General features: G+C 54.5%; 3 protein-coding genes across 7 annotated transcripts; 2 read left to right on the forward strand and 1 right to left on the reverse strand.

Moving 5' to 3' along the window:
* Window positions 1-271: 271 nt before the first annotated feature.
* Window positions 272-2614, forward strand: LOC134387651 (olfactory receptor 1I1). Its single transcript, XM_063110053.1, is given in 5 exon segments — window positions 272-427; window positions 429-1199; window positions 1201-1291; window positions 1294-1339; window positions 2509-2614. Coding segments are annotated over 5 exon segments (1170 nt in total).
* An 8525-nt stretch (window positions 2615-11139) lies between these two features.
* SYDE1 (synapse defective Rho GTPase homolog 1) lies at window positions 11140-17986 on the forward strand. Of its 2 annotated transcripts, none has more exons than XM_063109737.1 (8): window positions 11140-11238; window positions 13046-13196; window positions 13300-13944; window positions 14116-14330; window positions 14961-15087; window positions 15326-15486; window positions 16062-16287; window positions 16643-17986. In XM_063109737.1, the coding sequence occupies exons 1-8, from the start codon at window positions 11140-11142 to the stop codon at window positions 17038-17040; spliced, it is 2022 nt and encodes a 673-aa protein (XP_062965807.1). In that variant the 3' UTR covers window positions 17041-17986. The 2 variants fall into 2 exon arrangements, with proteins under 2 accessions (XP_062965807.1, XP_062965806.1); XM_063109736.1 differs by having other exon boundaries at window positions 11140-11227; window positions 12855-13196.
* On the reverse strand, window positions 17787-27207 carry ILVBL (ilvB acetolactate synthase like). 4 transcript variants are annotated; one of them, XM_063109741.1, is made up of 16 exons: window positions 26908-27207; window positions 26480-26624; window positions 24870-24957; window positions 24527-24654; window positions 24302-24440; window positions 24090-24201; window positions 22334-22433; window positions 22096-22193; window positions 21842-21978; window positions 20585-20719; window positions 19426-19540; window positions 19169-19338; window positions 19022-19092; window positions 18869-18940; window positions 18597-18702; window positions 17787-18468 (listed from the first exon to the last, which is right to left on the reverse strand). In XM_063109741.1, exons 2-16 carry the CDS (start codon window positions 26612-26614, stop codon window positions 18290-18292), a joined length of 1785 nt encoding a protein of 594 aa, XP_062965811.1. In that variant the 5' UTR covers window positions 26615-26624; window positions 26908-27207; the 3' UTR covers window positions 17787-18289. The 4 variants fall into 4 exon arrangements, with proteins under 4 accessions (XP_062965811.1, XP_062965810.1, XP_062965808.1 ...); XM_063109740.1 differs by having other exon boundaries at window positions 24527-24648; window positions 24756-24957; XM_063109738.1 differs by having other exon boundaries at window positions 24756-24957.
* Window positions 27208-27628: the final 421 nt, after the last annotated feature.

Raw genomic sequence — 27628 nt, forward strand, 5'->3', positions numbered from 1 at the left:
ACTGAAGTGAAACACAAGTGTTTATAGACAACACCCAAGTTGACTATGAAAAACTAAGCCGGGTGTTGGAGACATTGACTATCTTAAGAATGGAGGCTCGGTTTGGGGAGAAACAGAAACCCACTGAAGGCAGCTTAGCACAGAGGAATTTACAGTAAAGATTCGATAGGTTTTCACAGAAGGAGACCCATAGGTCTGCGTGGGAAGCTGCGACGGGAGCCCCACCTCTGATTCCAGCTTTCTGTTCCTTCCCAGTAGACACAGGCTGCACATGGAACCAGAAAACCAAACAGTGGTCTCAGAATTCCTGCTCCTGGGACTCTCAGAAAAGCCAGAGCATCAGGCCCTCCTCTTTGGGCTGTTCCTGTCCATGTACCTGGTCACCACCTTTGGGAACCTGCTCGTCGTCCTGGCCATCCTCATGGACCCCCCACCTCCACACGCCCATGTACTTCTTCCTCTCCAACCTGTCCCTCACTGACGTCTTCCTCACCTCCACCACCACCCCCAAGATGCTGGTGAACATAGAGACCCAGAGCACGGCCATCCCCTTTGTGGGCTGCCTTGCCCAGATGTACGCCTTCCACCTGTTCGCAACCATGGACAGCTTCCCCCTGGCCGTGATGGCCATCGACCGGTTCACGGCCATTGTCCACCTGCTGCTCTACTCTGTCCTCATGAGCCCCCGAGTCCGTGGGCTGCTGGTGGGGCGACCGTGGGTGATCACCAATGTCCAGTCTCTCGTGCACACCTGCCTCATGGCTCAACTTACTTTCTGTGCTGGCTCTGAAATCCCCCAGCTCTTCTGCGACCTCGTGCCCGTGCTGAAGCTCGCCTGCTTGGAGACGCACACCAACGAGCTGCTGGTCTTTGCTTTTGGTATCGTCATGGGCATCAGCCGGCTCTCCTGCATCCTCCTCTCTTACATCTGCATTTTCCGGGAGGTCTTGAAGATCCCTTCTGCAGAGGGCAAGTGGAAAGCTTTCTCCACTTGTGGCTCCCACCTCACTGTCGTGTTGCTGTTTTACGGGACCATCTTCACTGAGTACTTACAGCCCACATCCCCCACCTCCTCCCAGAAAGACAAGGTGGCTGCCCTGATGTGTGGGGTGGTCATCCCCATGCTAAACCCCTTCATCTACAGTCTAAGGAACAAGGACATGAAGGCAGCCTTGAGGAAGCTCGTCAGCAAAGCAGCCTCCTCCCAGTTCTAGGGCAGAACAGTTGTTGGGTGCCTACAGAGCTCCAGGACAACAGTTGGGCGCTGGGGACACATAGATGCATTCCGTTCATGACCTTTAGGAATTCAGAGTCTAGTGGGGAAGAAAGACACATACAGGCATACCTCGTTTTATTGTACTTGCTTTATTATTATTATTATTATTATTATTATTATTATTATTATTATTTAGATACTGCATTATTTTACCAGTTGGAAGTTTGTGGCAACCCTGCATCGAGCCCATCTATTCGCAGCATTTTTCCAACATATGTTAGCAATAAAGTATTTTTAATTAAGGTACGCTCATTGTTTTTTAAAAAATAATGCTACTGCACACTGAATAGACTAAAATATAGTATAAACATAATTTCTATATGCGCCGGGAAACCAAAAAATTCATGTAACTCACTTTATTGCAATAATTGCTTTATTGGGGTGGTCTGGAATAAAACAGCAATATCTCTGAGGTACGCCTGTGTATTAGTCCATTTCTGTTGTTTATAACAAAATATCTGGACCTGGGTGATGTATAAGAAAATGCAATTTATTGCTTACAGTTTCAGAGGCTGGGAAGTCCAAAGTCCAGGGAACACATCTGGTGAGGGTCTTGGTGGTGGTGACAGTGGCCCAGGGGTCTCACATGGCAGAAGATGGTGGAACAGAGAGAGAGAAAGACTCTCAGGTACCTTCCCTTTAAAGCCCTCAGAACCACACCCCTGACCACCATTACTAATCCATTCACTACTGCAGGGTCCTACAGTCTAATCACCTCTTCAAGGCCCCACCTTTCCCTCACCATAATAGGATTTCCCACCTTCAGGAGTTATAGTGGAATTCAGCTTCTCATACACGGACTTTGGGAGACACAATTCAATCAATCTACAGCAGCCTGTAAATAAATCCTTACAGTACAACATGGTAAATGTGTTATAAAGAGATAAATGAAGGGCAGTAAAACCCAAAGGGAAGATGTGCATTTTCCCTATGATTTATCTTCTCCATGAAAATGAGAGTAGCAGGCAAGATTTCAAGGTGGCTTTAACTCAGCCTCTCTGGGGTACCAGGCTTATAGGATTGCTATGTGGATAACACTAATAGAATGAAAGATGTGGCTACACTCATTTTAATATTGACAAAGACAGTCCGTGCATTAGCCACTTATATCGCTGTGCTCCCTAAGTTGAGGAAGAACTTCAAAAGCACCTGACTTTTGCTATTCTTTTAGGGAGCCACCAGCCCCAGCCACCCAGGTAACCTTGAGGCCGTCACTTTGGCTCTGATTTTAGGTGGCAATTGCTGCCATCGACAGGCTTCCCATCCCTCGCCCCGCCCCCCGCCACCTTTGGTGATAGAAGATTCTGGTGCTTGGCTCATGCAGATTTGATTCAGTGAATCTGCCTTTTTGACAAGCTCTCCAGGTGGCTCTGACTCATGAAATCCATAGACCACAGTTTGTAGACACAGGCTCTGGTCTAGCATCGAAGTCCATGTATTTGCTGGGACATCCACCACCCGACTGTGAACCCAATATGGTTCCACAGGCATGATCAGCAACAAGTGGACTGGGTGCACTGGAGTGCATGGAAAGTTAGTGCTATGAATTGAATCGTGTCCCCCCAAAAAAGATAGGGTGCAGTCCTAACCCCTAATACCTCAGAATGTGACCATATTTGGAGATAGGGTCTTTACAGAGGTCATCAAGGTAAAATGAGGTGATTCGGGTGAGGTCTAATCTGGTACGATTGACATGTATGCAAGGAGAGCACCCTGTGAGGATGGAGGCAGAGAATGGGGTGATGCTTCTACAAGCCAAGTGATGCCAGAGATTACCAGCAACCACCACAAGCTCGGGGAGAGGCATGGAACAATTCTCCCTCATGGCCCTCAGAAGGAACCAACACTGCCCACGCCTTGATCTCAGACTCCCAGCCTCCAAAACTATAAGACAGTAAATTTCTGTTGTTTAAGCCACTTAGTTTGTGGTACTCTGTTATGGCATCCCCACAAAACAAATACAGTTAGTTTAGGAACGGGTAGCCTCCTGCAAAGACCATGCCCAGATATATCTTCTCGAGTTCATGACCAACCATGTGTTCTGGTTAAGGGACTATGGACTACAAACTGGAGGGAAATGTGATGAATTTAAATTGCATGGGTTCATTTGCTGGGTATCAGTACAGTGGTAGTAATGATGCTGACAGCTGAAATTTATTTTTAGCACCATGCTAAGCTCTTTCTATGCACTATCTTATTAAATTTTAAACAACCTCCCTACAAGGTAAGGAATATAACCCCCTCTTTTTTTACACATGGGGAAACTGAGGCTTGAAAAGTGAAACTGCTAACAAGTGGTAGCCAAAGTTCAAAAAGAGGACTCATCCCAGAGCCCCAGATCTTAACAAGGACATGATATTGTCTAGAATTTCATGTCTAGATCAGGATCTGCAAACTAGAGCCTGAAATCTGCTTTCATATGACCCTCAAGCTAAGAATGGTTTTTAGATTTTTTTTTTAATAGTTGGGAAAAACTAAAAGACAAAAAATATTCCATGACACACTAAAATTACATAAAATTCTAATTCTAGTGCCCATGAATAAAGTTGTACTGGAACCCAGCCACACCCACTGATTTACGTATAATCTACGGCTGATTTCACACTGCAAGCGCAGAGCACAGTACAGTAATCCCCCGTATTCGCAGTTTAGCTTTCTGAGCTTTCAATTACCCACGATTGACGGCAACCTGAAAACATGAAATGGGAAATTCCAGGAATAAATAACTCATAAGTTTTAACTTGTGTGCCATTCTGAGCAGTGTGATGAAATCTTGTGCTGTCCCACTCCATTCCATCTGGGACATGAATTATCATTTTTTTCAGCACATCCACGCTGTATACAATACCCGCCCATTAGTCACTTAGTAGCCGTCTCAATTATCAGATTGACAGATCACAAGAAGAAGGGTGAACACAGTACAATATGATATGTTGAGAGAAAGACCACATTCACGTAACTTTTATTACAGTATATTGTTATAATTCCTCTATTTTATAATCAGTTATTGTCGTTAATCTACTACCATGCCTAAGTTCTAAATTAAACTTTACCATAGTTATATATGTATAGGAAAAAACCAATATAAATAGGGTTCAGTTTCAGGCATCCACTGGAGGTCTTGGAACATATCCCTTGCAGATAAAGGAAAACTACTGTAATCTCAGCAAAGACCGTATGGAACATAAAAGTCTAAAACATTTGCTATCTGGCCTTTTGCCCAAGAAGTTTGGGCCCCTTTTCTACAGACAAAGTAGAGCCTGCTACTCAAAGTTGTCCATGAACCAGAAGCATCATCGTGGGGAGCTTTTAGGAATGAAGATCAAACTCCAAGAGCGATAGAACATAATTTTAACATCCCCGTGGGATTCCTGTGATCCTTAAAGTCTGAAGATCATCGGACTAGATAACCTTCCTGTAGAAAACTGGGGCTCAACTAGGCTTTAGGTTCAGCGATGTAGAAGAACCTGTTCTGGGGCCCCTTTCTGGCCCTTGCAATGGCACGGTCTGGAAAGTACTTCCAAACTCTAAAAGCCCTGAAACAATTGAAGTTAAAATTAAAGGAAGTGGCCACCAGGTGGCGATAGCGCCATTTCACAAAATGGATTTAAAGCTCTTTTTTTTTTCCAGAAACTAGTGGGTTTCTGCTGAAATCAAGGAGAGGCCAAGTGCCTTGTCCTATGGAGCAGACCAGAGATTCAAAGTGGAATTATTTAATTCAGCAATACCAGGAGACTATGAAGAAATAATTTGGATTCTCCAAAATCTCAGCAAGGGTATTGGGAGGGGTTTGAGCAAGTCTTATCTAGATTTGGAAGGATCAGAGTGACCCTGGCCAGTACTAGAGTACAAGAACACTCTTTATTCCATGCAGGATTTTATCAGGTGATTCAAAACGATTTGGGGAATTCAGGCACTGAGGCTCAGAGAGGAAATGTGACCGTCCTGAGGCCACACACCATGTCAGGGGCAGAGAGGGGGAATCCAACCCAGGCTGGCATGACCCCAAAACTTGACACTACCCTCCACTGTGATGCTAGATGGTCTCCCAGGTGGGTAACTTGCCCAAGGCCATGCTGAAGCTTGGAACAGGTCAAGGTCTGCCCCTGGAAGGAGGGAGCAGACCTGTGTGGGCTCTGGGGGACGAAAAGTGGACAAGCTGGTGGGAGTAGCCAGAAAGGTGCTTCCAGCAAAGCATGAGAAGAATTCACTAAGGCTCCAGCCAGAGGTCCCAGAGGGGCAGCTCTTACTCCCAAATGTCCACTTGCTAGTAACTTGGTGGGGGGAGGGGGTACTTTCATCTCTGAACCTCTATGGTTGGGGTCCCCAAGACCACCCGCAGGTTCAGTGATTCACTAGAAGGACTCATGGAACTCAGCACAGTTGTTATAATCATGGTTTACTACAGCTAAGGATACAAATTAAAATCTGCAAAGGTAAAAGGCACATAGGGCAGAGTCTAGGAGACACCAGGCATGAGCCTCTCATTGTCCTCTCCCAGTGGAGTTGTACAGACAGTGCTTAATTCTTGTAACAATGATGCATAAAAACATGTGTGGAGCGTTGTGAGCCAGGGAAGCTCACCCAAGCCTTGGGGTCCAGGGTTTTTATTGGGAGTTAACCCCTGTATTCATTTCCTAAGGCTGCCATAACAAAGTATCACAGACAGAGTGGCTTACACAGCAGAAATTTGTTTTCTCAAAGTCCTGGAGGCCAAAAGTCCAAGATCAGGGTGTCAGGGTTGTTTCTTCTGAGTCGTCTCTCCATGGTTTATAGATGGCCATCTTCTTCTTCCCGTGTCTTCACATGGTCTTTCCTCCATACATGTCTGTGTCCAAATTTCCTCCTTTCATAAAGATACCAGTCATATTAGATTGGGGCCCACCCTAAACACCTCATTTTAATGTAATTGCCTCTGTAAAGACCCTATCTCCAAATGCAGTCACATTCTGAGGTACCCCCATTAGGATATGAACATATGAATTGGGGAGGGGGGGACACACTTCAGCCCACAACAACCACACCAACATGACTGATCATCCATGTGGCTAACCTTAGATGCTCAGCCTCCAGCCCCTCCAGAGGTCAAATAGTGTGGCCCAAAGCCCCCACCACAAATCACACTGTTGACATAAACTATCTGGTGTGGCCCCCAGGTATACAGAGAGACTCTTATCAGGAAGAATACTACACAGGCTTAGAGGCTTTCTTGCAGGAGCCAGCCAAGGGTCAGACCTTCCTTTGGAATGTGCAGGAGAGTCGAGAAACCTGGGAGGAAGGAGAGAGGGAGCTAAAGATGACATGGGATTTCTGTCAAGGCCTTGCCCACCCCCGGCACTTGTCCCCATCTATCAGGCCACCCCTCTCCTCTGATACAACCAGCCTGCAGTTTCTATGAGGCCCTGGTGACCACACCAGCACCCCAGGCCCTGCAAGTTGGACACCAGAGCAGCTCTTGGCATGGCTGCATGTGGCCAGTTGCTGAGTGTGTCCCAGGGTCTATGCAGGGGCCCAGCCAGCAGGAGAGCCCAGCAGGTCTGCAGCTCATAAACGGGGACACTGTGAGGGGACATAGGGAGTGACCAAGGACCCCACTGCACCTCAGCTTCAGCTCTACAGCTTCCTGGCTGGGCTTTTCCAAAGGCCACCAGGAGGCCTTGGCCAAGCAACACTGCATGGCTACCATCCAGGTGAGACTATGTCCCACCCCAGGAAGCTCAACCATCCTCTCACCCACCAGCTCCTCAGTGGTGCCCTGATGTACTTCTCTGGGCAACCACCTCTTCCCTGTCTCCTCTGAGATCTGACTCCTGACCCGCGAGGCCTGTACAGGCTGCGACACTCCCCTCCTCACCCTGAAAGGTGCTAGATGTGTGAGCCTCAGGTATATAGATGCTTGAGGATAACAGCAGGATGTGGAGAAAGCCTGGGGCCTGCTCCCACAACTTTCTCTGGCTTCTATTCCCCAGGAACTAAGGACCCCCAGGGAGCTAGCAGGATGAGGGACTAAGCCCCACAGACATGTGCCGCACCCCCATAGCCTTGATAACATCAGGATTTATTCTTCCCTTTGGACAGATAAGGAAACTGAGGCCTGGAGAGAATGTCTTTATTTGGGGTCCCCCAGAAGGCAACACTGAAACAAGGATTTAAGTCCAAGTAGTTTATTTGGGAAGTGATTCAGGAAATGCTGGAAGTGGAGTGGAAAAGTGAGACAGGAAAGGAAACAAAGTCAGTAGACAGTGTATTGACAGAAAAAGAAAAAGCAGAAGAAAAGGGAAAAAAGAGGGTATAGATAAACAGGTTTCCACTGCGGGCAGCTGGAGCTCAGTCCTGTGGGGGACCACCAAGGGTCAGTGTACAGCACACACCTCAGTCATCCCACAGGAGGGGTGGGGGAAGTGGGGTGTTTATCCCCACCTCCCTTTGTCTGCCACAGAGGTGCAGAGCTCTGCTCAAACCTGAACAGCCCCACCCACCTGCATTTGTTCTTTTAACAAATCCCTGTGTGCACCAGGGGCTGGTTAATCCATGAGGCACCATAAGCACAGCAAATCATGCCTGCAGCCAATGAGAACATTTGGTGGAAAGAAAACACACACACACAGACACACACACACACACACACACACACGCACACACACACACACACACACACACACACATGGGCTCCAAAATCTGTACAGTGACTTGCAAAATCCAGAATAGTGTACAAACTTCATTAAGTGTGAAACTTAGCATTCATGGCAATTTTATTATATATAATTTGCAGATTGTTCTCACTTATCAAGAATTCCTAATTGCTAAGAAAGAATCTGTGATATTGTGAAATATGCAGTTGGTCTTTGTCCAGTTTCCTGGCATACAACTCCCAAAATCCTTGGAATCCCCAAAGGGATAAATGTCTGTTGTATGCTAATGAGTATGTGATGGCTGGAAGCTCTGGAACAGCCTCAGGATGAAAGCTGGCTTTCAGGAAAACCAGCCTTGTGATCAGAGGGTTGAGATTTTCAGCCTGACCTCTGGGAAGGTGAGAGGGACTAAAGGACTGATCACCAATGGCCAATAATTTAATCAATCATACCTACGTAATAAAGTCCCCATAAAACCCCAAAGGGCAGGGTCTGTAGAATTTCCAGATAGCTGAACACATGGAGGTTCCTGGAGGTTGATGCACCAAGGGAGGTATGAAAACTTTGTGTCCCTTCGTCATACCTCACCATATGCGTCTCTTCATCTGTATCCTTTGTAATAAACTGGAAAATGTGTTTCCCTGAGTTCTGTGAGCTGCTCTAACAAATTAATCAAATCCAAGGAGAGGGTCATGGGAACTCTGATTTACAGCTAGTCAGTCAGAAGCCCAGGTAAAACACCTGAGGCTTGCAACTGGCATCAGAAGTAGAGGAGAGGCCAGTCTTGGGGACTGATCCCTCAACCTGTGGAATCTGACACTATCTCCAGGTAGATAGTCAGAACTGAATTGAATTAGGGGACACCCAGCTGATGTCTGCTGCAGAATTGATTGGTGACTTGGGATGGGGGCGGAGGGTTCCATATATTTGGTCACAGAAGTCTTCTGTGTTGATTGTTGTGGTGTGATAGCAGAGGGAAGAAAGTTTGTTTTTTTCCACTCAGAGAATCATAACCAATGGTGAATTAAATGAGTTACAATATAGGCAAATAAATGCAACAGGAAAAAGTATAGAAACCCTGTCAAAAGGATTTACAAAAAATAATAATAAATATTTATGTGGCATGTGGGCATGATGTGGGTGGGGCTAGGAGCTTCTTTCATCCCCATGTCAGCCTCCAGACTTTCTGAGGCCCTAGGGTACCCAAATGGGACCTCTAGTCCTGTGGCCCCTGCCCTGGACTTTTAAAGAAGGGTTGTCTTGACCCCCAACCTCCCTCTCCACTGTCAGCAGCTGCCTCAGAAGTATCTGGGCAGGGATCTGATAAGAATAAGAGTGCCCCCCACCCTTCTCCAGACTAACTCCTCCCAAACACTCACATCCAATATAAGTTAACAGAGCCTAAGAGAGGTGTAGGACACCACCAAGTGTACCAAAATATGCATAATTGGAGTCCCAAGAAGAGAGAAGAGAAAAAAGCAGAAAGAATAATTAAAGAAATAATGGCCAGAAACTTCCCAAAGTTGATGAAAGACATGAATCTACATATCCACAGAAATCAACAAACTCCAAATATGATAAACACATAGAGATCCACAACAAGACACATTATAACCAAACACACACAATCTCCTCTGTCCAGGCCTCTTGGAAATACCTTCCTATCCAAGCTTCTACCATGTGGTACCTGATCTCCTACCTGAACATTCAATAGTGAGCAAATTAGACAAGCACCACCTGGAGAGGCCCCAGTCTGAGTGAGGAGGCAGATAACCAGAACAATCCACTGGAACTGTTAAATTCAAGTTGTGGCAAGTGTTAGAAGAAAGGAAACAGAATGATGCAATAATGACTGGACAGCAGTAGTGAACAGCAAAGACCTTCAGAGGAGATGCCATTGGACTTAAAGGATGAGAGAAAAGTAGCCTCAGAAGAACCAGGGCTTCCCAGACAGAAGGAACCATGTGTGCAAAGGGATTGGGACAGGAACAGTTTGATGTGAAGGAGAACCAGAAAGGAGACATGGTGAGCAGATAGCTCAGCAAAAGAGATGAGGCCAGAAGTCCTGCTAGGCCATGGCAGGAATCTGATTTTATCCTAGGTGGGGTGAGCAGTCATGGGGAGACTGCTCAGCAGGATTATACCATAATCTGATTCCAGTTTTGCGTCCACTCTGGATGCTATATGGAGAATGGAACGTAGGAATGAGGCAGGTTATATTTTTTAACATGGCCACAACATTATCTCCCATCCACATTCCCTTGTACAAGGTCACCTTGACATGCCTCTATCGAGAGAGGTGGGGGTCTATGTCCCCTCTTGAATCTGGTGCCGAAATGACACATTGGGACACCTGAGGCTGGGTCAGGAAAGATAATGCAGTTCTGCGTTGTTCACTTTTGGAGCCCTGAGTGGCCTCTGAGAAGTTCAACTACCCCAAGGCTGCCATACTGGTAGGAAACCCAGAGCACATGGAGAGGCCTGACTTGGGGCCCTAGTCCCCAACCCCAGCAGAGGTCCCAGCACAGAACTGGCATCGATTGCAAGACCTGTGAGTGAAGCTGCCTCCAGATGGTTCTGGGCCACCCATTTCTGAGTCACCCCTAACCTTGGAGTCTCCTCAGCTGAGCAGATACCATGTCAGCTCTGCCCTGTCCAGACTCCTGTGCGCATGATAAAAGGGCTTTTGCCCGCCACTAAACTGTGGGATGGTTTGTTAAACAGCAGTCGTAACTGCAGTTGGGGAGGAGGGAGAATTGGGGGAGGGAGGGGCAGGAGTGGCATCGGGGAGACCAGGGAAGAGGTTGGGGGATGTGGGGGGAGGGGGGCGGTCACTGAAATGAACGAGACTCCGTCTTGCCCCAGGTTGAAGCAGCTGAGTAAGAGGCAGAAGGAATACACTCAGGATGCATTTTGGAAGTAGAGCCAAGAGGAATTGTCGGCTGTCATCACCTAGGGAAGGGTAGGTAAGAGGGGAGACGAGGGCTCGGCCCTGCGCCACAGCCCCCATCCCCTCCCCTCCCGGCCCCGGGCGACTACATCTCCCAGCATCGCCCGCTCGGGCCGCGGGAAGGGAAAAAAAAAAAAAAAAAAAAAAAACTTTGGGCCAAGCATTCCCGGAATGCGCTTCCTGCTGGCGCGGGGCAGGGGGCGGGCGGGGAGGCCCGGGCGGGGCGGGGGGCGGCGCGGCCTGAGCCCGGGGCGCGCACTCGGCCCGGCCCGGGCCCCAGCATGGCCGAGCCGCTGCTCAGGAAAACCTTCTCCCGCCTGCGGGGCCGGGAGAAACTTCCCCGGAAAAAGTCGGACGCGAAGGAGCGCGGTGAGCGGGGGGTGGGGGGCGGTGGGGGACGTGGGGGCTCCGAGCCCCGCCCGGCCCGGGAGGGGGTCCCGGGGCCCCGAGGAGGGACGGCTGGGGGGGACAGGGAGAGCCCCGTGGAGCCCCCTGCCGGCCCGGACGCCTGGAACCGGAGGCGGGCAGGGGTCCTGGAAGGAGGGGGCTGGGAGGGAGCGGGGCGCGGACCGTTATGTGAGGCTGGCCCGGGACGCCAGCGCTGCGGGCTCCTTGGGAGGCCCGGGAGGGGGCCTCGCCCCTGACAGGAAATGGGGCCGCGACGGAGCGCCTGGAGGGCGGAGGGGACGGGGGACTGGGAGGCTGGGACGCTGGGGCCCCCGGTCAGGCCGGGCAGGGGGCATCGGGAGCCCTGGAGGCGCAGGATGGAGAGGAGGGTATTCCTGCAAAAGAGAGAGACCGCGCATCACTCAATAGCCACCCCTGTTCCCCTCTCGCTTATTAAGCAGTAACTGCAGCTGCGCCTGGCTAACTTTCCCCTTTATACAGATGGGGAAACTGAGGCACGAAGCAGTTGGGTAATTTGCTCAGGGCCAGTGAAGTGACTTAAACAGCTCTTTGGATTGTACTATTAATAGAGACCCCAGAGACAAGGTCCTGGGAGGTGGAAATCGGAGGTGACAAGAGGAAGGGAGTCAGCCAGCTTAGAGAAACGGGAGCTTCGTGGAATGGGGGATCCCAGGAAGGAAGGAGTTAAAGGAGGGAAGCCAGACTATTCCATGAACCTGACCTCTCCCGTCCCACCGCTCCCCACTCCACCCCCACCACCCAGCCCCCCACTCCTTCCCAAAGATTCCCAAGGTTCCCAGGGCCCACACAAAAACACACACAGGAAACAGCCCAGGATGTCAGAGAGGAGAGGAGGGAGGAAAGGGGAGGCCCCAAGGCATTGACCATGGAGGGGTGAGGGATCTTGCCTGTACTGAGGAACGGCCCACCCCAGAGTGGAGGCTGAGTTTGGAAAAGGGGACGTGGGGATGGACAGAGGTCTAGAGGTGACATGCTGCAGGGAAGAGAGAAACCAGCTCCTGTCTCCAGAGCAAGTAAGCCAGTGTCACTGTGTGCTTGACCATGACACGATGCCTAGGAATGCTCTCTGAAGCCTCGCTGGAGATGGGCATTGCATCTCCCCATTTCACAAGAGGACACTGAGGCTCAGAGAAAGGAAGTGACTTGCCCAAGGCCACCCACTGAAAAGGGACAGGCTCAGGACTCCACACCAGGATTCGTGAGAGCAGTGGGGAAGTGGAGACTGGAACGCAGGCCCTGAGAGCCCCAGGAAGCCCAACTTGGAGGGCCTGAGACCCCTTTGGAATGCCAGGGACTGCAAGGGGGTGGGCTCTAAGCTGGTAACTGAAAAGACTGCTAGCCTAGGGTCGCCCATTCCAAACAAAACAACAGACCCCTTGGAGCAGTGACTTATCAGGGGCCTGGCCAGGGCTGGACATGGCATTCTGTCTATACAAACCAATTGTATGGAGTGAGGGCCAGTGCCTAGCAGACCGCAGTTCCAGCTCCTGTTGGGAGAAGATCGCTGGGCTGAGGCTGCTCTGGGGACGGTGGGGGGCTGGGTCTCAGTCCCCTTGCTGTCTACCAGGCCGCCCAGCCCAGCACCCAGAGCCCACTCTTCCAGAGCCAGAACCCCAGGCCCCCGAAGGGTCTCAAGCTGGAGCGGAGGAGCTCCCCAGCCCGGAGGCATCGCGGAGCCCTGCACGGGGGGCCTACCTGCAAAGCCTGGAGCCCAGCAGCCGCCGATGGGTGCTGGGCGGTACCAAGCCACCTGAGGAGGCTGCTTTGGGTCCCGGGGCACCCGGCAGTGGAGAGCCTGCCGGCGAGATCTGGTACAACCCCATCCCTGAGGAAGACCCCAGACCCCCAGCACCTGAGTCCCCAGGGACACAACCAGGCTCAGCTGAGCCAGAGGGCCCAGTCCCCCAAGGTGAGCACAAACCTCACACCCCTCCCCACCCCGGGTGGGCACAAACCTGACTCCCCTGCCCCAAGCCCAGGTTCCTGGCCCCTGAGGTCTGCTCTCCCCACAGGTACAGCCCCAGCCAGCCCCCCGACCAAAGCCTCCCGCACCAAGTCCCCGGGCCCCGCCAGGCGCCTGTCCATGAAGATGAAGAAGCTGCCGGAGCTGCGGCGCCGCCTCAGCCTGCGAGGTCCCCGGGCTGGTCGGGAGCGCGAGAGGGCCGCCCCGGCAGGCTCCGTCATCAGCCGCTACCACCTGGACAGCAGCGTGGGGGCCCCCGGGCGGGCGGCAGGGACCGGGAGCACGCGGAACCCGAGGGCCGGTTACCTCAGTGACGGCGACTCGCCCGAGCGCCCAGCAGGACCCCCGTCGCCCACCGCCTTCCGGCCCTACGAGGTGGGCGCGGCAGCCCGGGCGCCCCCCGCCGCTCTCTGGGGTCGCCTCAGCCTGCACCTGTACGGGCTCGGGGAGCTGCGGCCAGCGCCGGGGGCCACCCCGAGAGACCTCTGCTGCTTGCTGCAAGTGGATGGGGTGGCCCGGGCCCGAACAGGGCCACTGCGGGGGGGGCCGGACTTCCTGCGGCTGGACCACACCTTCCACCTGGAGCTCGAGGCTGCCCGGCTACTGCGCGCCCTAGTGCTAGCCTGGGACCCTGGAGTGAGACGGCACCGTCCCTGTGCCCAGGGCACCGTGCTGCTGCCCACAGTCTTCCGAGGTAGGACACATGGCTACTGGGGAGGAGGGGCAGGGCACAAGGCCTGGCTCAGAGCCCCTCCCCCACAGCGCCCGGGGGCGGGGCTCCAGTACGGGGTGCGGTTTGCAGTGGGTGGGACCAAGATATAGGTACAAGTGGGGCAGACCCGACTCAGGCCCCTTGTGTCCTCAGGGTGCCAGGCCCAGCAGCTGGCCGTGCGCCTCGAGCCCCAGGGCCTGCTGTATGCCAAGCTGACCCTGTCGGAGCAGAAGGAAGCCCCAGCCACAGCTGAGCCCCGCGTCTTCGGGCTACCCTTGCCGCTGCTGGTGGAGCGGGAACAGTCCCCAGGCCAGGTGCCCCTCATCATCCAGAAGTGTGTTGCGCAGATCGAGCGCCGAGGGCTGCGGGTGAGCCCCCGCCGGTCCCCAGACCTCAGACACTCCCCAAGACACAAGGTGTATGGACGCCAGACCCCTCCCCCCAGTCTGAGCCACTCTTAACTCCAATCCCAGCCTAGACAGGGGCAGGAGGCTCTCCCAGACCACAGCACTCAATCCTGAACCCATGGGTTATCTGGGCATTTAACAAGATCCCAGCCTTCCTGGAGCTCAGAGTCAGATGGGGGAAAAGACATGACTCTAATAACTCCCAAGTGTAAAGCTGCAGCTCGGACAACAGTTAGAAAGGGGAGAACCCTGGGAAAGCTTAAAGCAGGACCTGACTTGGTTGGGGTAGTCAGGGAAGGCTTCCTGGTGGAGGACGTGACACGTGAGCTGAGGAGGAGTCAGAGAAGGTGGGCTAGGAGGAGTGATCCAAGCAGAGAATTTATGAGGCCAGGTTGTCCACACAGCCAGGCAGCAAGTCAGGTGACAGGTGTCAGAGGAGCAGAGGCAGCCAGCAGGGCTACAGTCAGTCACCAATCTCACAGCTCAGTGTCCACTCCCACCCTGGCCCAGGCCTCCAGCCCCCACTCCACTGGACTCTGATCAGTTTGTGGTCCCAGCAAGAAGACATCTTCTCTTTGTTGCAACCCCCAGGTAGTGGGGCTATACCGTCTATGCGGCTCAGCAGCAGTGAAGAAAGAGCTTCGGGATGCCTTTGAGCGTGACAGTGCAGCTGTCTGCCTCTCCGAGGACCTGTACCCTGATATCAATGTTATCACTGGTCAGCATGCCCCCATCCCCTGCCTGCTCACCCCCTCATTCACCCTTCAACTCAGGGATGGCCATGCGGCCCCTCTGTGACCTCACCTCTCCCCCTGGCCTCTCGCAACAAGGGTCTGACCTTGTTTTCACGCTCCTGCACCTGTCTTCCACCTTTTCCTCCCCGTCCCAGTCCCAACTGACCCCTCTGGCCTCAGAAGCCAAGAGTGCCCTGAACAGAGGGGTCCCTGTGTCCACAGGCATCCTCAAGGATTATCTTCGAGAGTTGCCCACACCGCTCATCACCCAGCCCCTCTATCAGGTGGTGCTGGAGGCCATGGCCCAAAGTCCCCCAAGCAGGCCCCCCCCCAGCCCTGATGGCACCCGAGGGCTCCTCAGTTGTTTGCCAGATGTGGAAAGGGTGAGTTGGGCCTGGTGGGAGTGGGCTGGACATGGAATGGGCTGATACCAAGAGAGTGCTTCACCCAGTCTTAGGCCTGCGATGGGCATCGGCTTGTGGCATCACATCCCCACAAAGTAGGTGCTATTAGTATCCCATTTCATAGATTTGGAAACCAAGGCTAAGAGCAGTTGAATGAGTGGCCCAAGGCCGCACAGCCAGGATGTGTGGAAAACGCAAACTCTGAACACAGGTCTGTCAACCTACCACAAGGGAGATTCCTGGCTGTGAGATCCCGGACAAGTCCCTCTCTGTGCCTTCATCTGTAGAGTGGCGTTCATACCAGCTCCGCCTAACACACAAAGAATTAGGTTCGAGTCCAAGCTCTGCCATTCCAAAGCTAAGGTGCCCTTGGCCTCAGTCTCCACTCCAGCAAAATGGGATCATAATACTAATATCGAATTGTTAAGTCTTAACTCAGACACTTTCCAGCTATGAGACCTTGAACCTGTTTCCACACTGAGTTGCCTCAGTCGCCCGCAGGTACGCAGGGGTTCGATTTTGCCCGCCTCATGTCCTCCGAACCCTCTCCCCAGGCCACGCTGACGCTCCTCTTGGACCACCTGCGCCTCGTCTCCTCTTTCCACGCCCACAACCGCATGACCCCGCAGAACCTGGCCGTGTGTTTCGGACCCGTCCTGCTTCCGTCCCGCCAGGCGCCCGCCCGGCCTCGCGCCCGCGGCTCCGGCCCAGGTCTCTCCAGCGCAGTGGACTTCAAGCGCCACATCGAGGTGCTGCACTACCTGCTGCAGTCTTGGCCAGGTGAGCCCGCCCCCGTCCGGCGCTGCCAATCCAGGCCCGGCCGCCTGCGGCCAATCAAAGAGACTTGGGGTAGGTCACGCCCTCTTCAGGGTAGGCGTACTTGGTTGCTTCGGCAACCAGTTCAGATCCGACCAATCCATCTTTGATGCGGTTAGAGGCCCTGCCTTTTACAGCCAATCAGAGGGCCGGTTACCTAAGCAACCAGTTCTAGCTCTGCCAATAAAATCCTGCTGCGGTCGAAGGCCTGCCCTTTCCACAGGCCAATCAGGGGCCTGGGTACCTAAACAGCCAATCAGAAGTCTGGCTGCCGCCACTGTGCGTGATGTCATCACAAGCCCTGCCTCTCCCCGCTCAGATCCGCAGCGGCTCCAGGAGGCTTCGGGCGTGGCCCCGTGCATGCTGCCCAGACGACAGCCGGTTCTGCGCTTGCCGCTGGCAGGCCCCGAAGTGGTGACTCGGCCCCGCGGCAGGGGTGGCCCTGAGAGCCCCCCGAGCAACCGCTACGCTGGCGACTGGAGCGTGTGCGGGCGGGACTTTCTGCCCTGCGGGCGGGAATTCCTGTCCGGCCCGGACTACGACCACGTGACGGGCAGTGACAGCGAGGACGACGAGGCGGGCGAGCCGAGGGGCGCCGCCCACTTCGAGGACGACTTTGATGCGCCCTTCAATCCGCACCTGAATCTGAAAGACTTTGACGCCCTCATCCTGGACCTGGAGAGGGAGCTCTCCAAGCAGATCAACGTGTGCCTCTGAGCCGCGGGTGCCACCGCGGACGGGCTCCCGGTTGCTAAGGCGAGGCCCTAACGACCGAGGAGGACCAGACCTGTTGCTCAACCCGAGCTCCTGGTTGCTAGGGAGTTGCCAAGAGACTAGCCACCCGTTACTGAGAATCATTCCCAGTTTCCAGCGCCCAGTATTTGGGCACTGGTTGCAAAGGCCGGGGACGGGGGATTTTGGGGACCAGCTGTGTGGTTATGTTTCTTGAGCACCAAGGACTTCTCCTATTGTGGCCAAAAGGCAGTTCTCCCGCTTGCTAGGCTGGCATCCCTCGTCTCCCCTTGGCTGGGGAAACCAGTTATAGTGAGCATCACCCGGAGGGGGGGGGTGCTGAGACCCCCTACTCAGTCCTCTTGCTGCTGCCAACCAAATCAGTATTAGCTTTGAGCGCTGCACTGTTTCTCCCTCCCTTGGAGGACCCAAGGACTATCATGAGGTGCTGTTTTGGGGAGAGGGGGCAGCCCCTATCCTGGGCTCCAGCTGGATAGGGGCAGCCTGGGGCTTACAGAAAAACAGCTTGTTTCCCCACCCTCTTTTCCAAGGAAGACCCCATGACTGGCCTCCAACCAGCAAACGGGGGTAACAGAGTCTGGCTCTTCCCCTCCCCAATTTCCCCTTTCTCACCCCTAAAACAATTGAGCACTTAACCCCTCCCTCTTGGAGGGGCCCCACCTGAAGCATCAGGCTGGGGGCACTTTGGTACGGAACATATTTATTGCCTCCGTGCATGTGTGTGTCTGTGTGTGAGGAACAGTGTGCATGGACATGTCTGCAGCAGGCGTGTGGGGCTCTTTCAGGGACCACAGGGGGGAAAAATTTGAAATGCCCAGGCACCCTGAAATCCCACCCAGTCATGGTGCCTCAGTGGGCCCCAGAGTTCCAGTGGGAGAATAGGGTCCCCTCCCGTCTCCACTTTCCATCACCTCCATCTTTGTGGACAATAAATCAATATGCACAGATTCTGGGACTGAGTACTTGGGTGCACATGAGCCAGACGTGGTTTATTCAGTCTATGAGAGAGGTGGGGAGAAAGGACACAGCTAGGCCCGTGGAGGAGTCCCAAGAGCGCTCTCTGAGCTTTGACGCCTCCGTCCCCTCCTCATGGAGAGTGGTGGAGTCACTGGGCCTCATGGGATAGGCCCAGGGAAGGCAAGGATGAGACTCCAAACTGGCTCTGCACAGTCCAGGGGCAGGAAGGGAGCCAAGTGTACTGACCCTCAAGGCCCTATACAGCAATGGAGCCGTCACGGAAGTCTGTCCTCCCAATGAGGATATTGACCACAACCGGGTGGCCATCTCGGCACTGCTGCTGGGCATCACGCAGTACCTTGACCACCTGATCCTCATTATCCCGTGACAGCAGCAAGCCCTGGGCCCCCAGACCCATGGCTGCCTTGTGATAATCTAAAAGAGGAGATCAAGTCAGATGGTGACAGGGACCCGGACTACCATGCAGCCAGCCCAGGACAGGAACACAAGCCCAGCTGGGCTTCAACAGCTCCCATCCTCCCCACCTTGCCAAGACCCCTCACCTGTGTAGGCCAGTCCACAGGCCACATTGCTGCCCAGACAGGGCACCTGCTCCCGAGAAATCTGGGTCCAGCCTGCATCGTTGCCTACCAAAGCCATCACCGGGATCTGCAGGAAGACGCAGCCAGGCCACCACCATCAGCCTCAAGGTTTGGCTAGACAGAGCACAGAGAAAGGGACAGGGCCTTGGCAGACAGAGGAGGCCCCCTCCCCACCTCAGCCCAGCCCTGATGACTTCTCCCAGAACCCCAGGCTCTAAGCTCCCCCTGGTCACCTTGTGTCTGACGAACGTATCAAACTCAATGAGGCTATAGCCAAAGGCTCCATCCCCAAACAGGCACCAGACCTAGGAGGAGGGGGAGACCCCAGACAGTCAGTATGGCTTATGGCCCAGAAAGCAGCAAGTCTCCCGCCTCCAGTGCCTTACCTCAGCATCCGGATGGCACAACTTGGCCCCAAGGGCAAATCCTGCACCAACTCCCAGAGTCCCAAAGGCCCCTAGGAAGACCAAGAGCAGGTGGGTGGGTAGGGGTCCAGATGGTGGAAGCTGCCCCAGGCATGGGCCCTTCCTTACCAGGATCAAGCCAGCACAGGGGGCCACGGGGCTGTACCAGGTGGGCGGCAGTGCCCACAAAGTCCCCGCCATCCACCACCAGAATGGAGTTGTCTGGCAGAGTTTCCTCCACCAGCTGCAGCACCTGCACTGGGTTCAGGTGCTGGGCTACGGGCATTGCTGCTTTCTCCCTGCAACAGGGCAGTCAAGGTCAGCAGGGTTTGCAACAGAGCTTGCGGGGATTCTCCCTCCCGTGCCCACTCCCCCCCAGCCCCTACCGAAAGGTCTGCTCCTTCTGCCGGTCGGCTTCCTGCAGCTCCTCTACCCAGTCTGGGGCCCACGTCTGGCCCTGAAGGCCTTCCACCAGCTTCAGCACAAAGGAGCCCACATCTCCTGGAGACGGAAGAGGTCGCAGCTGCGGGGAGGTGGCTTCCTCCTGCCCTTCCAGCACCACAGACACCCAAAGTCAGCAGGAAACCACCAGCAGCATCCCAGCAGGAGGCTTGGAAGCAGGCAGGGGCGCTCCCAGAGCAAAACAAGTTTAACATACCCCAGAGCTTGCCAGAACCAGGGGAGGGCAACCCGGGTGAGGGAGGGAAAGGCTTGAGAAACAAGGTTTAGGGAGCACCGAGCAGGTTACAAACCCAAGCCAGCTTCATCACCTCACTCCTGCGCCCACCCCAGATCACCATGGCCTGTTGGTACTGCCTCTGAAACATGTGGATAAAAGCAGCGCCACCCACCAGGCATTCCTCTCAAACCTGGCATGCAGAAGCTCAAGGCAAGCATTGGTGGAGTGAATGACCAAATGGCCCAGGGACAAACTTGTCACCATCTCCATTTCAGAAATGGTCAAATGAAACTTAGAAGTGGAGCCTCTTGCCCCATCCATCCCCACTCCAGGCCTACTCATTCCTGTCCTGGTCCTTTTTAACAGTCCCCCCAGCCTCCGCCTGGCCCGCTTCCAGCCTACTGCCCACCAGCTGCCAGGATGGACCTCCCCAAACACAAATGCAACAGTGTCACTCTGCTTAACACAGGAGTGCCCTGTCACCAACGCCACAGGGGGGAGTCAGCATCCTTAGAATGATGGGCAAAGTAAGGCACGGAAAGGAGACTGGAATTGGGGTGAGGGGACTATGGCAGGACAAGAGAGAGGCTCAAGGACCAAGCAGGGCAGGCACCGGGCAGCATGTGAGAGTCTGCCAGGAAAATAACCACCTTTCCAATCCTCCCTCTTTGCCCACACCGACATTTGTTCCGAAAGAAGCACCCATCAGTCTGAGAGCCAAATACATGTCTCTGGCTGACCAGGTGCCCCCTGGGGCAGGGTCCAGGCCTCGATCACCAGCACCCAGTTCAAGCCAGGTGCAGCAGAGGCCAGGAGGAGAGGGACTGGGAGGAGCACGTACGTGTAAGGGGCTTTGGGGGGCTCACCCTGCACTGCCTCCTGGGGCTTCCAGAAGATGTCTGAGTTGAGCAACATCTCTTTCCAGTTACGATTGACGGTGATGATCTTGCTGCTGTGGCTGAGGACACGGCCATAGGATAGCCGGAAGTCACATACGACTCCTGGGGTGGGGGACAGGGTCTCAGTGGACAGAGGGCAGTGTCCTGGGGGACACCCACTACTGTACCTGACCCACTGTGGCAGAGTGAATGCAAGGGGGCCCCTGTTCTTCACCTCTCCCTGTGCCCCTGCCATCTGCAATGACTCTGCTGCTCCCCACCCCTTGAATTGAGACTGGCCCTGGGATGTGCTTTGGCCAACAGAATGTGGCAGAAGTGATGGCATACTGTCCTGAAACCAGGCTTCCAGAAGCCTCACAGCTTCCACTCTGTCTCTCAAATAACTGTGCTCCCCCAGCCCCACGTTTCTCATCATCCACCAGGTGTGCCAGCCCAGGCTAACCTGCCAGAGGGAAGGAACATGGGCTGGTGAACTCAGTTATCCCAGCTGAGGCCATCTCAGACCACCTATAGAGCCAGCAACCCCCAAATATAGTCACACTCCACACACAGACATTTGGTCAATGACAGACCACACATATAATGGTGGTCCCATAAGATTAGGATAGCTGTACCATACAACCTAGGTGTGGAGTAGGCTTTGCCATCCAGGTTTGTGTAAGTACACTCCAGGCTGTTCTCATGACAAAATTGCCAGACGACACATTTCTCAGAATATTTCCCAATCATTGAGCCATGCATGACTGCTGATGAGCCCAGCTTGGATCAGCAGTTGCCTACCTGCCTACCTGACTGCAGACTCACCAACAAGCCCAGCTGGCACCAGAACTACCACCTACCCTGCAGGGGGGTCTTGGGAAATCAAACATGCATGTTAATCCACTGAGTTTGGGGATGGCTCTTACACTACAGTAGCTGATACACCTATTGCACATCTGGCAGGATTCAAAGCACTCTGTGTGAAGATGTGTATAGAACACAGTAGGTGCCCACTAGGTGTTCACCTTCCTTTGCATGAAGCTGGGTCGGCACACACAACTGCAGCTTGGCAAGCATGAACTTGACTTTCAGATTCAGGGTTGTTCAAAACCCTTGAAAGGGGAAGGGGTGGAGCCAGAGTTAAGACAGTGAGTAGGGGGAGGAGGGCAGTGAGTAGCTGAGGTGGAGGGGCAGGGTGATATGGGGAGGGGGTGTCTGGAGGGAGGGGTGTAGGCTGAGCCCCACCTGCCAGGATGACGACATCTGCCTTCTTCAGGGCGCTGCTGCGGTTCTGCCGGATGTGGAGGGGGTGGTTCCGGCCCAGCAGGCCCCGCGCCATCCCTCCCAGGAAGCAGGGGACACCCAGGGTCTCCACCGCAGCTCTGAGGGTCCAGGCAAAGCAAAGATCAGTACAGCCAAGGGCCTGCCCCCTCCCTACGGGACAGCAGAGGACCAGGGCCCAAGAATGTGATAGCAACGGCAGGGCTGGGGCTCCTCACCGCAGCCTGTCAGGAGGGGTTGGGGGCAGCAGGGCCTGACTCCCCAACACCATCAGGGGCCTCCTGGCCCTGCTCAGGATCTCCACACAGCGTTGAACCTGGGGCAAGAGGTAGAGCTCAAAGGGCTGTCCCTGCATGACCGTCAGCCCCCAAGATCAAGGCCCTGATCCTAACTCAGAGAGAGTGTCTGCAGGGCCCTGCCTGACGGGGGCCCAGCTGGGGAAGAGCAGCGATTCACCTGCTGGGGGGATGCCTGGGGGATGTCCAGGGGCAGGGGCCCCTCGGGCTGAGGTTCCCAGGCCCCCGCAAAGAGGTTGGCCAGGTGATTCTCCAAGTACCTGCAAGGGGAGAGAAAGGGGCCGTGGCTGTGGGTCAGACAGGCATGGGCCTGAGTCCCAGCTCTGCTACTTCCAGGCTTTGCCTCTTTGGGCAAGTGACTTCACCTTTCTGAGTTTCTTTCTTTATAAAATGTAAGAGGATCCTCCCTTCCCAAGGTTCAACAATCTATCCATTTAGGTTGTAAGGCACTCTGCAGAATGCTCCATTGTGGGAGTTACTAACATCGCCCTCTCCCACTCTGGACGCCTTCTCTGTCTCCTTACTCACTGGGCCCTAGGGCCCCAACTTTCCCTGTATGAAGCCACAAGGATAAATTCTGCCAGTAGCTGCCCTCAAGGAACACTCAACCCAGCCAAAGAGAGACATGTGGGCATTGGCAAGAAGCAGCTGGAGCTCAGTTTTCCCTGATAAGAAGGGGTCAAGATTGCAGAGCAGGAGAAGAGACCAAGGATGGAAGCGTGGGAAACCCCAACATTTAAAAAAAAGGCAAGGGAATAGCCAGTCTTACCAGGGGCAGCCCGAGAGAGAGACCCAGAGAGAGACAGACAGAGACATAAGGGGAGGGGCGTGACCAGGAGGCCAGGGGTAAAGAACATTAAGAATAAGGTCGCAGCCACAGAACAAAATTGCTATGGCTGGAGCCAGGCACTTCTCACATGCCCAGAGAGCCAGGACCTGACTGTCTTGTCCATCAATGTGGCCCCATGCCTGTCCTGGTGCCTGGCCCCTGGCTGGTGCTTGCTAAATATTTGGAAAGGGAGGGACAAGGATAGGCAAAAGGAATGGACAGAGGGGAAGGGGAAGAATAGGAGGCGGAATGGAAGGGGGAGAGGGGGAGGTAGGGGTGGCGGGGGGGGAAGAGAAGCAGAAGAATCAAACCTCTGTCCTGTGGCCCATTTCAGCCAGGCCCACCTAAGTCGTGACCCAAAATTGACCCCTTCTGCAAACTCCTGCTCTGGCTGTGCCCCCTACCTGGAACCTCCTCTATCAACTGAAAAAAGACCCCCCACAGATCTTCAGCTCTTCCAGGAAGACTTTTAAGTTTGTCCCAGACCAGCCCCCTGCCCCAGTCTCTCCAAGCTCCTGGCTACTTCCTGCTCAAAGCCAGTGGTCCCAGAGTCACAGCCTTCAGGGACCCCCTGACCCCCTTATCCTGGCCTAATGAAGGTCTAGGCACCAACACCTGACCCACAACCACACCGTCTCTTACCCACTGACCACCATACTTCCTTCCTGGCTTCCCAGCTTCCACCCTGACCCCACAGTCCATTCTCAAATAGGAGCCAGGGGGAATGGGATGAAAACCTACCCCTCTGCTTAATGCTCCTCAATCCACTTCCAATTAAAAACAAAACTCCAAACAAACAAAATCCCAAATCCTCCCAGTGACCCTTGCTGGTAGCTCTGAGCTCAGTCACTGCCCATCTCCTCTCTGCTCACCTACAGCTGCTACCTGGGCCACCTTGCTTTCCCAACCCACCAAGTTCCCTCCTGCCTCAGGACCTTTGCATGTGCTGTTCCCACTACCTCGAATGCTCTTCCCACACTGACTCCTCTCAGTCAGTCCATGTGAATGAGCCAAAGGACAATAGGTAGTGGCAAGAGGCTAGGGGAGGGGGCAGGGGACGGACGAGGATGGGAGTAAGGCTATTCACCAGGAGACCACTCGACCGATGAGGCCCTTAGGTGACTTGGCTGGCACCATCTCCTTCTGGACCATGAAGTAGGGGTATAGCACATCAATGGGCAGCTCCACAAACACCGGACCTACGGGGGCAGGGAGGATGCCGAGCCTGCAGCATCTCCCCCAGCCCCTGAGCCCCAGGGCCTGACCACTGCCCAGTACCACCCCCTGCCCCCTACCTACCTGGGGTGCCCGATTGGGCGGCAGCCATTGCAGCCCTCAGGGTGGGCACAATGTCCCGCACCCTCCGCACAGATGCACAGAACTTGCAGATCGGCCGGAACAGAGATATCTGATCAATGGCTTGGAGTGCGCCCCGGTTCTGGCAGAGACAGGGGTGGCGCAGAGTTACCATGTGAGCCCTTGGAGGCTCCCTGGGGCTCCCGCCAGCCCCCGAGGCCTGGGCACCTGTAGCAGGGTGCCAGCAGCCCCACCCAGAAGCAGGACTGGAGACTGGGCTATCTGGGCGTTCTTCATTGCAGTCACTGTGTTGGTGAGGCCAGGACCCGCAGTCACTGCTGCCACACCCACTGTCCCTGGAACACAGACTCCATCATGGCCATGCCCACTCCTGCCTCTCACCAACACCCTATCCCACAGTCCCGCCAGCCCCCAGCCCTCCCTGCACCACCCTCACCAGTCAGGCGGGCCACAGCATCGGCAGCAAAGACAGCCGTGACCTCGTGCCGTGTGTCCACCACACGAATGCCCAGTTTCTCAGAGGCCACCAACAGCGGGGAAATGTGCCCACCAACCAGCGTGAAGAGGAACCGTACGCCATGGGCTTTCAGCACAGCTGCCACGTTCTCCCCACCGTGCCGGACACTCGCTTTGTCCACCTGGACCAGGGGAGGGAAGAGCAAGATTGTCAAGGGTAAAAGCACCTGTGAAGAAGGGACAATCCCCTTCCCCAAGGTAGAGAATGCAGCAGCAGGGTCGGAGGTCAGGAGACCCTTGGTATGGGTTAGACACTGATTATACCATACATCAGGCTCATTGCAGGGCACATTATCTTGTCAGAGCTTCTTGTCACTGTATCCATCTTACAGCTAAAGACATCAAGGCTTGCCGAAGTAAGATTTAAAGTCTGAGAGAACCCACGCTCTTTTTTTTTTTTTTTTAACTTTTATTTTGTCGATATACATTGTGGTTGATTATTGTTGCCCCTTATCAAAACCTCCCTCCCTCCTCCCTCTCCTCCCTACCCCCCAACAATGGCCATTCTGTTTGCTTGTCGTATCAACTTCAAGTAATTGTGGTTGTTATATCTTCTCCCCCGCCTCGGTTTTTTTTTTTTTGTGTGTGTGTGTGTGTGTGTGTGTGTGAATTTATATATTAATTTTTAGCTCCCACCAATGAGAGAATCCACGCTCTTAAGCACCCCACCCTGACAGACTTTCTTCTTCAGGGATGGTGGGGCAATCAGGGACAGAGGAGACAGAAGGTGGATTTATATAACCCAAGGGAGTATGGCCAGGAGGGTGAGGCAGTGAGGCATGTGCTGTGACTCCTATCTGCCCTCTGGTATCCCCGCAGGGTCACAATGCTGAACCCAGCCTACCTGACTCCCTCCCACTCAATACCAAGCAGGAGTAGGCCGGGCTGACAGGCTGCCAATCACCATGTGCCTGGCATGGGAGCGGCCTGCTGACATAGACCATGCTGAGGCCTTCCAGCCCCACCTTCCTTACTGCCCCAACGGGAGAGGGGGTTGAGGAGGGAGGGTGTCAAAGCTGGTCCTAGGTAGGAGAGGAAGGATTGGGGAGTGGACCTGGGGAAAGGGTAAATTTATAAGAGAAACAAAGTGAGGCCTGTGGGGTTCACTCTTCCCAATCTGGTCACCTAGGGCAAACTACCACACAACCTCTCTGAGTCTCAGTTTCTCCTTGTGGAAGATGAAGGCAGAAACAACAGCACCAACTTTCAGGGACATGGTAAGGGATACGTGAGAAAATCCCTCTAAAGCGTTAAGCTCAGCAGAAAGCAACTGTCACAAAACTGTCACCAACACCCCCTTTGGTGCCTGTCCTCAGCCCACTGGTCGCACCGGGTTTAGGGAAGCATAATCCTAGTGGTGTCCGTCTGCTCTGTGTAAAGAGCTCTCCTGGGGAAGGAGATTGGCGGGTGTGATTGCCCGGGCAGCAGTAGCTTCCCGATTATCTCTTACTAGTGGCAAAGTCCGGGGCCCCATATGCAGCTTGGCAATGAGGACAGGGCCCTGGACGGAATCTCCCGACCAGCCCCTCTCCATTAGTCGAGCCTCGCTTTTCACGCTTGTAAAATGGATGAGCTGGAAGGAGAGCCACGAGGTCCCTCCTGCGCTGGCTGCCCCCATTCCGCCTCCCGTCCGTGCCCTCACACCTTGTGCATCAGCTGATAGAAGAGCCCCAGGCGGTGCGCGGCGCACAGTAGGGCGGCCACCAGCGTCCCGCAGGCCAGGAGCAGGAAGGAGGGGAGGAAGTTCCTGGCAGAGCCGGTGGCCGCGAGGTTCTCCATGAGATTGCACCTAAGATAAAAAGAGCACTGCCAGGACCTTGAGCGCTTCTGACCTTACCCGGAAGGAGGCGTGACCACCCTCCCAGCCCGGATCTCGGGCCACGCCCACAACCCCAATGGGCCACGCCCCTTACACAGATAGGCACGGGGCAAGACCACGCCTTCCAGAGGCCAGACCACGCCTCTCGCGACTCCAGCCTCAGCCCCTTACGTCATCACCACCACCACCCAACCTACGCTACCACAGGCGAGTGCAGCGACAGTCGCATCAAAACAGTTATCTCCTCACTTACCTATCTGTCAGTGGATCGGCGGGAAGCCGCGCCTCTCTCACAACAGGACCCAAATCTCAGCCCCAGAGGTAAACCCGCCCCACGTCTACGTCACACACAGGGCCGAGGCCACGCCCCCCAGATTAACAGCGCGACTCTCCGCTCAAGCTACGCCTCTTCTCCTTAGAGAACGCCCGAGCACGACCCCCGACCCCCAGCCACGGGTCGAGGTAAAATCCCGTCAGGACACTTCTCTGACCCCGGCTGGACGCCGGGGCCCTTCTACCTTCACCGCAGGAAATGGCGCTGACTCCAGCAGAATTCAGCACCCTCCGTGTCACGTGACCTGAGCGCGGCCGTACCTCTTCCTCCCACTTGGCTCAGCAGCGCCCCGTACTCTGGCCTGCTGCGCGTGCGCAGACTGGGAGCCGCGCTATGGGGGCCGCTCGTAAGCTTCTCTCTTCCTAATGGCAGCCTCGCGCACAGACTTCTCCTCCCCTCGCCTGTCATTGGCCCGCACCGCAGTCCTCACATGCCCCCCTTTTTTTTTTTAACGAAGAGATCACGCCCCTCAGAGTCTTGCATTAGCCAAGACCCTCGAGAGTTCACTTTACTCAGCCTTCCGTTGGCCCCACACTGCAGGCCCATAGATTTTGGGCTCTCCGGGCGGAGCCAGCTTTCTACACTAGCCATGCCCTACGCGCCTTAACGTTAGCTAGGAGTGGGCAATCACGGGTCCGCT

The sequence above is a fragment of the Cynocephalus volans genome, chromosome 10 (assembly GCF_027409185.1).
Source record: "Cynocephalus volans isolate mCynVol1 chromosome 10, mCynVol1.pri, whole genome shotgun sequence".
In the NCBI taxonomy this organism is placed as follows: Eukaryota; Metazoa; Chordata; class Mammalia; order Dermoptera; family Cynocephalidae; genus Cynocephalus; species Cynocephalus volans.

Coding starts and splice junctions, on each gene's coding strand:
- SYDE1 (XM_063109736.1), top strand. CDS start 11,140: ATGGCCGAGCCGCTGCTCAGGAAAACCTTCTCCCGCCTGCGGGGCCGG. Junction 11,228..12,854: donor GTCGGACGCGAAGGAGCGCG/GTGAGCGGGGGG, acceptor GCTGTCTACCAG/GCCGCCCAGCCCAGCACCCA. Junction 15,487..16,061: donor GTTTGCCAGATGTGGAAAGG/GTGAGTTGGGCC, acceptor CCCTCTCCCCAG/GCCACGCTGACGCTCCTCTT.
- ILVBL (XM_063109738.1), bottom strand. CDS start 26,614: ATGGAGAACCTCGCGGCCACCGGCTCTGCCAGGAACTTCCTCCCCTCC. Junction 19,093..19,168: donor CCTGTGCTGGCTTGATCCTG/GTAAGGAAGGGC, acceptor TGGTCTTCCTAG/GGGCCTTTGGGACTCTGGGA. Junction 18,703..18,868: donor ATACGTTCGTCAGACACAAG/GTGACCAGGGGG, acceptor GTCTTCCTGCAG/ATCCCGGTGATGGCTTTGGT.